A 13,025-nucleotide genomic window follows, 5' to 3' on the forward strand; every position below is an offset into this window, starting at 1 on the left:
ATATTCAGAGGGGGATGGGATGTAACGAAAGAAGATAGGGATCTTAAAGTCATCTAATTAGCATTTTCTGAATGTGAAGGAACCTTATTGAAAGTGTTACATTATTCACATAATTAGAAGTTTCTGTTTTTCTTTTTTTTTTTAAAGTGGCATTTTATCTCGGCAAAATCAACGAGGTGTGTGTCAACTAAAGGTAGCGTTTGGTGGAGAGACAGAGACGGAAAGACTGAGAGACAGAGACTAAGAGACAGGGATTGAAATAAATCTCCGTATTCTGTTTGGTATAAAATGGGAGACAGGAATTGAAACAAAAATGAAACTCTAATTTAATTTGCACAAAGGATAAAATTGGAATTAATTAATTGAAATGAAAGTATTTTAGGTATAAAATGTTATTAAAGTTTCAGTTTCCATCTCTAAAAATTTCAGTCTCCTGTGTCCATATTTTTTGGAGGTACTGAAATACTGAAATTTTAGAGACAAAGACAAAAATTTAAGTACTAGTCTTTGAACTAACAAACACGATACTGAGTCTCAATTTTTCAGTCTTTGTCTCAGTACCTCAAAACAAACGTACAATTGGAAATTAGTGTGTATAAATAGTAATTCACTCTATTGCTTAAATATGAAAGATGAGCATGCTTCTACTGTAGTACTTCAATAATTAAGTGTCAATTTTTTTAGATTGTATTTTCTAGATGACAGTTATTCGATATATATAATTTTATAGAGTAAATTTCAAGAACATAAATATATATTTTTATATATAAAGTGGTCCGGGGAATAATATAACCTCTAACAATAGGTATATAATACCCTGATGTTTTTCAATGGAATAACATATTACCATCTTTTTATGGATGCAGCAAACTGGTAGTTTGTTGTGAAATAGACTCCTTTATTCTAAGACCAAAAAACAAGGGAGGAAAAAAAGAGAGACTCCTTTACTCAATAGGTGACTATGATCATCATCTCATATTATGTCCCACATGTAGAAAACATAAACCTATAAGGGGTAACTAAATCAATAGGATAAATGGTCAATTCAATTTTAAAAGATTATTTGTTCTCTAAAGAGATAAGTATGATATTGGTCCCCAACGTAGAGGCTGAAAATTTATTTCGTCTCTGGCCTTTTTTTCGTTATAAAATGGTCTCAAAAATTTTAGTTTGTTTTAAAATCGTCTTTTTTACCAATGTTCTCGCCGCCGCCAAATACTATATCATATTTGATTTCTTGTGTAAAATGCCAATTTGAGAGGATCTATGTTTATATTTTAGGGGGCTACTTGTTCAACATGATGGTGCATTTTCTTTTCCTCTTTTTTATTTTTCACTTAGAGCCTGTTAATTGGTCATATTCAGAGCAGAATGGGATGTCTCTAAAGAAGATAGGAATCTTGAAGTCATTTAATTAGCATTTTCTAGATGACGGTTATTCGATTTTTTCGATCACCAAGATGTGAAGATACCACATCCAACTCAAAACCTTAAAATGCCAATTTAATGGGTCTCTCATCTTATAAACTTCTCATTCTTTTTTATTTTCTTTAACGTGGGACCAATTTCATACCTTCCTCGTACTTGCAACATTAACAAATATGACATGTAGCAATACACATACATGATACATGCATGCAGAGGAAAGAGACTCCGCAACAACTCTGTCCTCACATACACGTACACATACATACATATATATAGACATATGATCTGAAACTGAAACAAAGGTTGTCACTTCTCACTTGCCAGTGTTACTAATACGTAAAGTTAGTAACTAACTACTTAACGTTGTGATGTCTTGATCAGTGTCAGTACGCTGTCTATAGCGTACGTCTACTCTATCTTCTGCTTCAAGAAACAGTAAAGCACCCACTGCAATCAAGCTCACCTTAATTACCACATGTATATTAATATAGAGAATCTATAAGGATAATGTGACACTCTCTTTTTGATATGATAGAGAGGAGTGTATGTTCTTCTTCTACCTTTCCTTAGCTGCAAACAATGGCACCAATAAAGTTCCCTTTATTGTTATCGCTTCTCCTTTCTTCCATTTTCTTAACGATTAATCCAGTTAAATGTGATGATGGTGAGTAATGAGCTAGTTAGTACTTTGCTCCTCTTTCTTATATTATTTTCAACTAGTTTTTCTTGAACAAAATACTATGTGCATATAAAAAATTAGTTACGATATCAGCTATAACTACATGTGTTGTTTAAATTCATTTTTAATGTATATTTTGTATTTCAATGTGTATTCTATACAAGTGGCTGATCTTTTGTGTACAAGTAGCATGGTTGTTTCTTGAATCGGCTAATTCTTTTGGAACTTAAGTGGGTTTCATTCTGCTGCAGATGAAGAAGATACTCTTTATGATGGAATCAACAAGTATAGAGCATCACTGAACTTAAAAGCTCTAACAAAGAGTGAAAATGCTGATTGCCTTGCTGATAAAATAGCTGATCAATTCAAGAAGCAGCCTTGCACAAACACCACAGGTGCCAACACAGTGCCAGGCACAGAGCCTCAGTTCTCAAACTATCCTGACCTTTTGTCCAAATGCCACTTGGCCATTTCCAACACAAGGGATGGAATAGTTATGCCTGCTTGTGTTCCTGGCCTTGTTCCAACCAAGGTTCTTACAAATTTCACAAAATCTCTTTACTCAGATAATCTCAATGATTCAAAGTTCACAGGAATTGGCATTGGTTCAGAGGATAACTGGATTGTTGTTGTCTTGACCACAAACACTCCTACAGGAGACTTTGCTCCCTATAGTTCTGCTGCTACTAATTTGATTTCTAAGATTGGATTGAATCACTTCTCATTTCTCTTATTAGTTGCTAGCATTTTCCTATGATGAAACCAATGTTCTAATCTTGTTGACAATGTTGCATTTTTGTTACAATTTTGTTACCTGTCAAAAGGCCATCTACCTCCATGAAGAATGTGTTTTTTGTGTCAAGGTAAATGAAAAATAATAAGACAAGACAGGTTTTCTAGTGAAAATTTGAGATCCTTGGCTTGCATAACTGTTGCTACGGTATTGTACTTGTTTTTGTAAAATTGAGTGAGATGAATAGAAGAGAATGCATTGTTACCATAAAAAATATTATTTTTGAGCTTGGATGTTTAGTTTATGCCATTCAAATCACAAGTACAATTGGAGGTGCATACCATAGTACTAACAGATAATAACAGCAACACTCAATATGAAATTTCATTTTTCATATTTCTTCTTCAGAAACAATCTTAACCACAAGCAACACTAATATTTCTTGCATATTAATTATATTCTTGGATGAGGAATTGTTAAAAATATACTCATCACAAATTCAAGCTACCTTCAATTTGGGGGAATTGACAGACAGAAATCTTCTTAACATGAGCATCAGAATCCATGTGGACTTTGTGATCTTCTCCTTTACCATCAGAAGCAATGCAGAGCTGAGAACAGTTTTTAGTATCTGTGCCTGCAATCCATTGAAGAAACCCAAAAGGCCTTCTCTTCTCCAAATCGTATATAGTGCTCCCGAGATTGTTTTCTGTGCCTTCCTCTCGGCTGGTGTCCTCTTATCATCATCCGAATCTGCAGCTTGAATCATGACCTTACACCTAGAAAAAGCCATATATATCCATTAAATTGAATTAGCTTTTTCTTTCCTCCTTTTGCACTATATAAAAGCATGCAATAATTCTAGCCTAGTGTCAAATTATTCAAAAATCGAGCATTCACCTAATAGCTGGGTATGTCAAGCATGTAGCAGCACATTTTGAAACTGCTCCCAGCACGAAAGCGGAAAATGCAGACAGTGCTTCCGGGGATGACTTTGTTGTACCTGTTTTCTTGCTCATCTTGCCCTTTAGTATTCTCTGTTTCAGCTGATCAAATGCAGTATACTGTTTTGGAGGAGAAAAATCCTTGTTGAGTTTGGGGATTGTATTCTAGTAAAGATTAATCTGGAACAACAAATCCTCTCTAGGTTTCGTTTGTATAAAAAGAGTGATACCTGAATAGATGGATTTGTTGTTAAAAGAATAGATATGGCAAGACCATCATATGCCTCACCCCATGTACCCTCAGAAAGAGTCTTCCAAAATCCCTTAGATTTTCCAAACTCACTTGTTTGCATCCTCGAGGATGCTGTATCTAGAGGCTGTAAAGTACAAACAAATGTTACATATCATATGGCAGAGGCTGTGCTTATTGAGTGCATAATAGAGTAAGCAATGATTTCACCAATCAAAATATCAGTTCTCCAATTATCAAAGTATTAGTCATTGCTGTAACTTATCAATCTTGTTTCCGCCAGAATCCAGAGTAGTAAACGAATTATAAACAAGCACATAACATGTGTAACTCACAAAATTTGATATCTGAAAATAAATTACAATTATGACTTGCCTGTGTTATGACTATTGTAGAGACGCCAGCAGCAGTAGCAACAAGCAAGTTTGCTACTGTTCCAATGTTCTTATTTCCAGTTTTCTTCAAATATAGCTTCTTAAAGTAGCTGTATCCATAGAAATAAATAAACGAGGAAACGAAGGACTGCACATTTTTCGTACCAAGGCCTTGGTACAATGAAAGAACCTGGCGTGTAGAAATTGCTTCCCACAAAACATCAGAAATTCTCCTACATTGGACACAGCAAAATCATCAAATATGCACAACACAAACCTAAATAGTTAAGATGATTAAACAAATGGAACCTATATTTTCGGTTCTGCTTAGCTTGAACTTCAGCTTGATACTTGGTCTTGCATGTATCAAGTGGATACAACACAGTGGTGCTAACGAGGGATCCAATGGCACCAGAAGTAGCTTCTGACAAGGATTCCAAATCAAGTTGCATCTTCTTCAAAAAGAACCACCCCAAACTAACTCACTCAAGTAGATTAGTAGACCCAACAAGAACAAGACACAAACTTTAAACAAATTCGACAAAAGGGTATATAGATTTCAACGAAGTGAAGGAAAAGCAGTTGTCTTTGAGGGATTCAAAGACACCCATGAGGTTAAAACCAAAGAGAAGTGTTTAAGGAAAGGGGCAAACGGTTACATAGAATTGAGATCCAATCATTCAAGCTTCGGATTTGACTTGAGTTGACTATCTATCTTTTGGGGAATTGAAAACGTATGGGTTTTTTTCTTCCGTCACTAATGACGCTAAGTCGGACAATATATTGGAAAGAAAATTAAAAAAAAAAAAAAGGAAATTGGTCGTTTACACGACATTTTTTTTACTGAAATCTAACAAGATATTTTGGTTCCAAAAGTTTTGGAGCTTGGAAGATTTTATTTATTTTAGTTTATTTTTTTCACAAAGGATTAGTAGTAATAAACAATAATGTGTGGCAGAGTGACAGTATAATATATTTTGGAGCCATTTTGAATCACAATTTTTATTTTAATCTTTTAATTATTGTATATCCAACTTTTATTTAGTGAGTACACTATTAATAAAAATGGGATTTAAATTCTTAGCTTTGTGTATTTATATTTATTCATGTAAATCTATATCTTATTACATCTATATTTCATTTCACTTAAAATAAACATCTATTTATCATACAAGTACAACATACTCACACACACTACCTAACTACTATGGCTAAGATTCAAACTTGGTGCGAGTTAGTATGAAGCAAATACTTTTATTACAGTCAAGAATTTGGATCTTTTAAATTTTAAATTTTATTTTAGAGAATAAAATATAATCTATCATCATTTATTTTGTAGGTAGAATAAAAAAAAATATAAGAGATAAAATATCTAATGGTAAAAGATTTTATTTTACTGTAAAAATCTAAAATTTAAAGAATTCAAATTCTATTGGAAAAGTAGCAATATTTCAAAGATTTTTTCTTTCTTTTTATTGGGCTAGATTTTTTTTATTTTATTGGGCCATACGGACAAAGACAAGATGCACTATTTCCGGGAATTGTCACGCTTTTAAATCACTCTCATTGACCGAAAAAAAAAACAGGGAGATTACCGTTAGTATCCAGCAGCATCAAATATCGATTTTGAAAAAACTGACCTTGAATTTTCCGTTTTTTGTTTTTCCCTCTTTCATTTCATAGTTCATATTTTGTGTTGCAGGCACATTTCTCACTCACTCTCACTTCAATCAAATGAACATAATTCTATTCAAATACTTGTACTAATATTCTCTCTCTCAGATGAAGGATTTCTTGGGTTCCGTTCGCCAATCCTTTGTCTTCAGAACTCCACCGCCAGCCACCGCCACCACCGACGAAGATGGACTATTCGCCGGAATCGTCGACCGGATCAGCTCCACCATCCGCAAGTCCCGCGTCGGACTCTTCTCTCAGCCCCGCCTCAAGCATCCCCGTCTTCCTTCGCCGCCGACACCTCCCAAGTGCTCCGACGACGCCCCTCCTTTCCGGTGGCGGAAGGGCGAATTGATCGGCAGCGGCGCCTTCGGTCGAGTGTACATGGGCATGAATCTCGACTCTGGCGAGCTTATTGCTGTCAAACAGGTCACAATTTCTTTCCCTCCTGGTTTTCAATCTGTTTCTGTTAGATGTAAGATTGCGTTTTGTTGCATAATTGTTGACACCATTTTTGGAACTTGTTTGGTAATTCAGGTTTTGATTGCGCCTGGTTGCGCTTCAAAGAAGAATACTCAGGTAAGGATTTAGAGGATTTCGTATTACTGTGTGAGAGTGTACCAATTTTTGCTTTTGAATTTGTGATAATATAATTACTTGCTGTTATGAACAACGCTGACATTCTGTTAAGCTAAGCTAAGCTGGCAACGCTATTTCCCCTTTTATATCAGGCTAATAATATTCGGGAGCTTGAAGAAGAAGTGAAGCTTCTCAAGAATCTTAAGCATCCAAACATTGTTGTGAGTGTAATCTTATTATTATAGTGATGCTGAATGCCAATTGTGGTGCCTAATTTGGTATTAATGAAAGGAAAAGTTGTCTTTGTTGTTTATTGTAGAGATACTTGGGAACCGCTAGAGAGGAGGATTCCTTAAATATTCTACTGGAGTTTGTTCCCGGTGGGTCTATCTCTTCGCTCCTTGGGAAATTTGGATCATTCCCTGAGCCAGTAAGTGATTGTTTCTTATGAAATTCATAAAATCTTAAATGGATTGAAACTTTTAATTTGGATCCTTCCCTGAATCAGTAAGTGGTTATTGTATATATTTGTTTATTTATTTATATAAATGCAGGTTATCAAAATGTATACAAAACAGCTTCTACTGGGCCTTGAATACCTTCATGATAACGGGATTATTCACAGAGATATTAAGGTACTTTGCTTTTACTATTAAAAGGCTTTCTCTTTATCTGCTTCTACTCAAAGTGTTGTTTGTTCAATATAGGGTGCAAACATTCTAGTTGATAACAAAGGGTGCATCAAACTAGCGGACTTCGGTGCATCCAAAAAAGTTGTTGAACTGGTAATATAACATTCTTCACATTATTAATATTGTTCTTACAAGCTTCTCGTGTACTTCGTGACAATGACTTCTGAAGTTTGTGAATTAATATAGGCAACTATAAATGGTACGAAGTCAATAAAGGGTACGCCGCATTGGATGTCTCCTGAAGTCATTTTACAGACAGGACATACAATGTAAGGTTCATTTATCAGTAATAATGCTATCAGAATGATCATATACTTACCTAAAATTATAGGAATATGATAAATAGGATACACTTATGACGTAACATTTTAACAAGAAACAATATATTGTTTGGGATACTTCTAACTTGTGGATTTTTAGCTCTACTGACATATGGAGTGTTGCATGCACTGTGATAGAGATGGCCACAGGGAAACCTCCATGGAGTCAACAGTATCCTCAGGAGGTATGTAATTGAACTCTCACCACCAAGCATACTAATATAGTCTTTGTAAATTAAATAGATAAAAGCGAACCGGACCTTAGACCCTTAATGGACCATCCGTCCTATTTCCATTCCACAAGTTGGTCCTCTTGACTTTATTCATTGTTATTACATAGCTCAGATTTCTCTTGCTTTCAGGCTTCTGCTCTTTACTACATTGGTTCAACTAAATCTCATCCACCCATACCTGAATATCTGTCTGCCGAGGCACAGGACTTTTTGCTGAAATGCTTCCACAAGTACATACATATAATGCTTTTACATATCAAGTTTTATCATACCCTGTGTTTTATGCTGACTGCATTTGTTTTACAAAAGTCCAGTGATACAATTTGACATTTAGCTATTTAGCTGGACAGTGTTAATATATAGTATCAGATGATGTTTTAATCACTACTGATCAAATTTTGGTTGCAGGGAACCAGATCTGAGGCCTTCTGCATCAGACTTGCTACTGGTAATTTGCACATTTTTCTCTCCTTCAGCTAACTTATCTTCAATTATGATTGCATTCACTCAAATTTGTTTGCATTTAACATAACTTGTCCTTCATAACCAATATAGTAATTCTGTCGAAGTCCATTATCTGCAGCATCCTTTCATCTCCTGCAATTACCGCGAGTCTCATTCGATGTTATGCAGTTCAATCAGGGTTAGTTTACCTGCTGTGAACTTATATAATGTATACAATGTTTACACCATAATTTTTTTTTTTAATTCACTGTTAACATCTCCAACTTCAGGACTCTTGCAATGCAACACATGAGAAGAAACCTAGAGACTTGTAAGTATATCATCTGTTGTTTGGCAAAATTCTCTCAGATATAAAGCGTTAACTAGGATACCATACTGGTTCTGCAGTTTGGATTCTGTTCGGGGATCAACCTGCACAGGCGTGAAGGATGTCTGTCAACTGGATAGCATAAGACTCTCAACTATGTGTTCTGAAAATTTTCTAAATGCAGATTACTACCAGAGAGCTGACAGCAATGATGATGACATATGTCAGATACATGATGAAGATGATTTTTTAGTTGACACATCAGTAAAACCAAAATCTCTATCTACTTCTGAAGATATAAAGGTGCTGAGTTAGTTCTTCATTTGTCTGCTTTATTTGATGTTTCATGATTAGTTCTTAAATAGTTTGCTGATATGTTGGCTGGAATAGAGTTTCAATCCAATGTGTGAACCTGTGGATGACTGGCCTTGCAAGTTTGATGAAGATCTAAATTTAAAGGAAAGCAGAATGAACTTGTCTTCAGCTCAAGCTGCTAATGAAACTAGGACAGGTGCTGAACCATATCCTGACGTGAAGGATAAATTCTCATTTTCATGTGAGCATTTAGGAGATGAAGATGATGATGAAGTTACCGAGTCCAAAATTAAAGCCTTCCTGGATGAGAAGGTTCTATTTTGCTACAATTATAATGTATTTGTTTACTTTCATTGTAGTTGTACTAAGTAGTTATTTCTTTTAATTTTTATCTGCCTTTTCTCTATAAAACTAACCTGGTTAGAATTTAAAATATTGTTTTCCTCTTGAATAAATTGCATCAGGCCTTTGAACTGAAGAAACTCCAAACACCTCTTTTTGAAGAATTCCTTAGTGTTTCAAATGCAGCCATTGCACCTATTGCAATTGCACCAAGTAATGATGTTTCGAAAATCCCAAATGCAACATCACAGGGTAGATCTCCTAGTCATGCTAGGAGACGATTGTCAATGGCTGGTAGTGCCAGTGTTTCAAGCAGTAAGAGTCATAACAAATATCAACCACAACTTGGTGGTGCACCGAATCAACCTTTGCAGGAAATCCAGCCTTCTGATCTTAACGAATCAAAGGAGACTCTTCATGAAGCTCAGCCAGGTTCATTCAGTGTCAAGTATGTATCAGGATTGATAGTGGCACCTTATTTAATCTACCTCCCCCCAAACATGTATACTCAAAATGTTTTTGCCTGTAGGGCGAGCTTCTCTGAGAGACAAAGAAAATGGAAAGAAGAACTTGTTAAAAGAAAATGGAAAGAAGATCTTTTTAAAGAGATGGACTTTAAGCGAGGTAAGTTTTCTTTCTTTGTTTCTTTATTTCTTTATTTTTTTCAACATTAAAAAATGCAACATGCTTATTTGATGCAGTTATGATAACTTGTTTATTTTGTATGTTTTTATTGTTTCGTATATTCATTGTAGCCTTGGGGGATGCAAATATTAATGCAAGCAAGATATAGGGTAGAAGATGGAATTTGAAAAACTATCCTGATCACTAAGCAAATATTAGGGCAGGCATTGACTTCTGAAATGTTTAATGAACTTGTGCGATAGTCTAGAAATGATTTCCATAGATGAAAATTGGACGTGTCCCTAAGGAAAATCTCATTGAGAATTTGATGATTCCTAGTCCTAGATGTTGCATGATTGGGAGTTACTCATGCAACCTCTCTTGAGCAATTTATTCTCTTTAGGTCAAACTACAAAATTTTCACTTTAACTTTACATTTCTAGTAGATAGAAAATGAATCTTCTGGACTTGTGTAGAGTGAACCAGTTTTTTTTTTTTTTTACCAAAAATAGGAGACTCAAACCCGCAACCTCTTAATTGAGTATGGAGAGACTATGTCATTTGAGCTATAACTCATTGGCGTAGAGTGAACCAGTTACTTAGGAAGTATATGCATCCTTCATTCTTTGTTTTCTAAACAGCATTCTAGTATGAACATCCTCTTTACTTCAGCATATAATATTTTCTGGAAAGTTTATATTGCAGAGATTTGGCGTAAGGCAGGATTAGGAGGGAAGATAACTTCACCGAAGGATCGCGAGTTTTATGGAGACTGAATGTTGTTGTTCTCCATTATTGTCTTCTCCAGCAGTCAGGCTAATAATTTTTTTTTTTCATCTGACATTTTCCAAACGGGAGAAGGAGAAACTGTCTTTCCTTCAGCATTACAATTTCCCTCCCTTCAAATGTTATGTCAAATTCCATGTAACATTTACGAGATATGCATATAATGTAAATTTAATCTGCTTATTCACATGTACTAGTCTTTCAATCTGAATATTTGGGGTTTTTGGAAATATAGGCTGCCAAAAAAAAAAAAAAAGATCATCAACTGAACCTTGTTTTGAGAAATTAATTTGCTAATTGTCATAATCAAATTCTTTGTGATATGACAATGTAATCAAAATTATATCTTTGACTATTTACATGTCAGACAAAGGAATGTCATGCCATTAGAATCAAATTTGGATTTTATAGGCAATTGATTGATTCATTGAAGTCCAACTTAGCTGCATTCATGCATATGTGGATTGCCCAAATGTCGCTTTTCTGTTTATCTTATTTAAACCATTATTTCAGGCGAAAACTAGATTATGATTTTTGAGGAAAGACAAAAACTAAGATAACAATAATAAATGAGAACCTTCCCGACACCTAAGATAGCATATGTTTTCATGTTTATTACGACGGAATTAAAAAAACGATTATAATGTGCTACATACTTGTTTTCTTCTTTTCATTTCTTGGTCAGTTTGTGCTACACACTTTGCCAACACAAATATAAAGATGGTCAAAGGAGCTGTATTTGTATATTTCTATATTGTATAGAATTGATTAATGTGGGCGACGATGGTGCAAGGAATTGTTTGAATTAGCCTCATGTTAATTGAGGGTTGCCCTTTATTTTCCAATGTGCTTCCCAAATTAAGCACAATTTAAGACTATTGGACCCTGCTTGTCTTAATTTACCATGTAAAAATATCCCAATAAATTCTTTTTGTTCCCCATAATGGACAAGATCTCTTGGAATTTGGATCCTTAATCTCTATTTATATTAGATTTGTTTAAGTACAAAATATAACAAAAAATGGAATTTTGTTTCCTGATACCGTTTAATCATATACTGCTTGATTAAAGATTTCAACATTTCCCCAAACCATAATGAAACAATTAATACATGATTGAAGAACATATATAGCCAAAACTAAGGGAATTTTGGACTTGTGATCAAATTACTAATTCTAAAAATATAAAAAAATAATATTAATAGTTATATCTTTAATAGATCTTAATTTAGAAGGATAAGAATGGACCAAAGGGAATGAAAAAGAGGTTTAATTTGTGCTGAATGGGCCCAAGTGGGTTTGTCCTTTTCATTCTCCATTCTGAAAATATAATTAAAAAAGATTGATAAATTTGCATGACTGCCAAGTGCGAAAGACGTGTAATGATTCTCATGAATATACTCTTGCTAGCCTCCGTTTGCTTTCATGGCAAAAAATATCTACATTTAACTTTACTACAGACACGTTCTTGCTCCATATATAATCCCATGAATAATGATATTTTAGACTAAAAAAAAAGAAAGATAATTGTACTTATAAATTTCATTGTCTGCCACACCCACGAAAATTATTTGTGAGCTTTATCTTCAAAAATATATCATATAATTTTGCCCAAAAGCTATCTTTTCTTGGATAATAAGTTAGAAAAGAAAAAAAAATGTGTATTCCTTTTATATAATGTTGTATATATCAACTAGGGGTGATAAAATGGGTTAAATCTGTCGGGTCGACCCGCTAAAAAAAAGCGGATTAGGCTAAGATTTGAAACCCGCCAAATTAAAATAATCCGCCAAATCCGCACCGCCAAATTGACGGGTTTTGGCGGGACGGGCCGGTCCGCCGGGCCGAAGATTTTTACTTTTTTTTTATTAAATAAAAGAGTGATTACTAGAGATGGTATTCACTCTATTATTTTTTTATGAGATATGTAACGTCTTGATCCATGTGATTTCATATTTTTTTAAGGAAAAGTCTAGGAGCCAGCAATTTTATTGCATTTTGGCCAGCATGTAACCAGCAGAAAAAGGTGAGCCATTGGATGAAATTTCACACCAATCTCACACCATCAAATCATCATTGATGGCTAGTTGATGGCTACCAATCACAAATGTTGCTGGTCCCCTAGCATTGCTCTTTTTTTAATAATAAAATATAGTTAATTTAGTAATTGAAATAGTAGAATAAATATGAATAACACATCCTAAAAATGTATATTCAAACATCATATTCATAGAATTTAATTTTCTTGTATTAACAATATAAAATAATATTAACACATTAT

The 13,025-nt window shown here is 34.3% G+C and overlaps 3 protein-coding genes across 3 annotated transcripts; 2 read left to right on the forward strand and 1 right to left on the reverse strand.

The window, feature by feature from the left end:
* LOC107618411 (uncharacterized GPI-anchored protein At3g06035) lies at positions 1,904-3,114 on the forward strand. Its single transcript, XM_016320467.2, has 2 exons — positions 1,904-2,092; positions 2,359-3,114. The coding sequence occupies exons 1-2, from the start codon at positions 2,008-2,010 to the stop codon at positions 2,862-2,864; spliced, it is 591 nt and encodes a 196-aa protein (XP_016175953.1). The 5' UTR covers positions 1,904-2,007; the 3' UTR covers positions 2,865-3,114.
* LOC107618410 (peroxisomal adenine nucleotide carrier 1) lies at positions 3,200-5,177 on the reverse strand. Its single transcript, XM_016320466.2, has 5 exons — positions 4,718-5,177; positions 4,410-4,641; positions 4,015-4,161; positions 3,741-3,904; positions 3,200-3,619 (listed from the first exon to the last, which is right to left on the reverse strand). Exons 1-5 carry the CDS (start codon positions 4,858-4,860, stop codon positions 3,340-3,342), a joined length of 966 nt encoding a protein of 321 aa, XP_016175952.1. The 5' UTR covers positions 4,861-5,177; the 3' UTR covers positions 3,200-3,339.
* On the forward strand, positions 6,003-10,936 carry LOC107619413 (mitogen-activated protein kinase kinase kinase 3). The gene is made up of 17 exons (XM_016321698.2): positions 6,003-6,511; positions 6,620-6,661; positions 6,814-6,882; positions 6,981-7,091; positions 7,216-7,296; positions 7,369-7,446; positions 7,540-7,622; positions 7,774-7,858; positions 8,036-8,136; positions 8,315-8,354; positions 8,490-8,549; positions 8,641-8,681; positions 8,759-8,981; positions 9,069-9,305; positions 9,458-9,783; positions 9,865-9,959; positions 10,665-10,936. Exons 1-17 carry the CDS (start codon positions 6,191-6,193, stop codon positions 10,733-10,735), a joined length of 2,064 nt encoding a protein of 687 aa, XP_016177184.1. The 5' UTR covers positions 6,003-6,190; the 3' UTR covers positions 10,736-10,936.

The sequence above is a fragment of the Arachis ipaensis genome, chromosome B09, assembly GCF_000816755.2.
Source record: "Arachis ipaensis cultivar K30076 chromosome B09, Araip1.1, whole genome shotgun sequence".
NCBI classification, from domain to species: domain Eukaryota; kingdom Viridiplantae; phylum Streptophyta; class Magnoliopsida; order Fabales; family Fabaceae; genus Arachis; species Arachis ipaensis.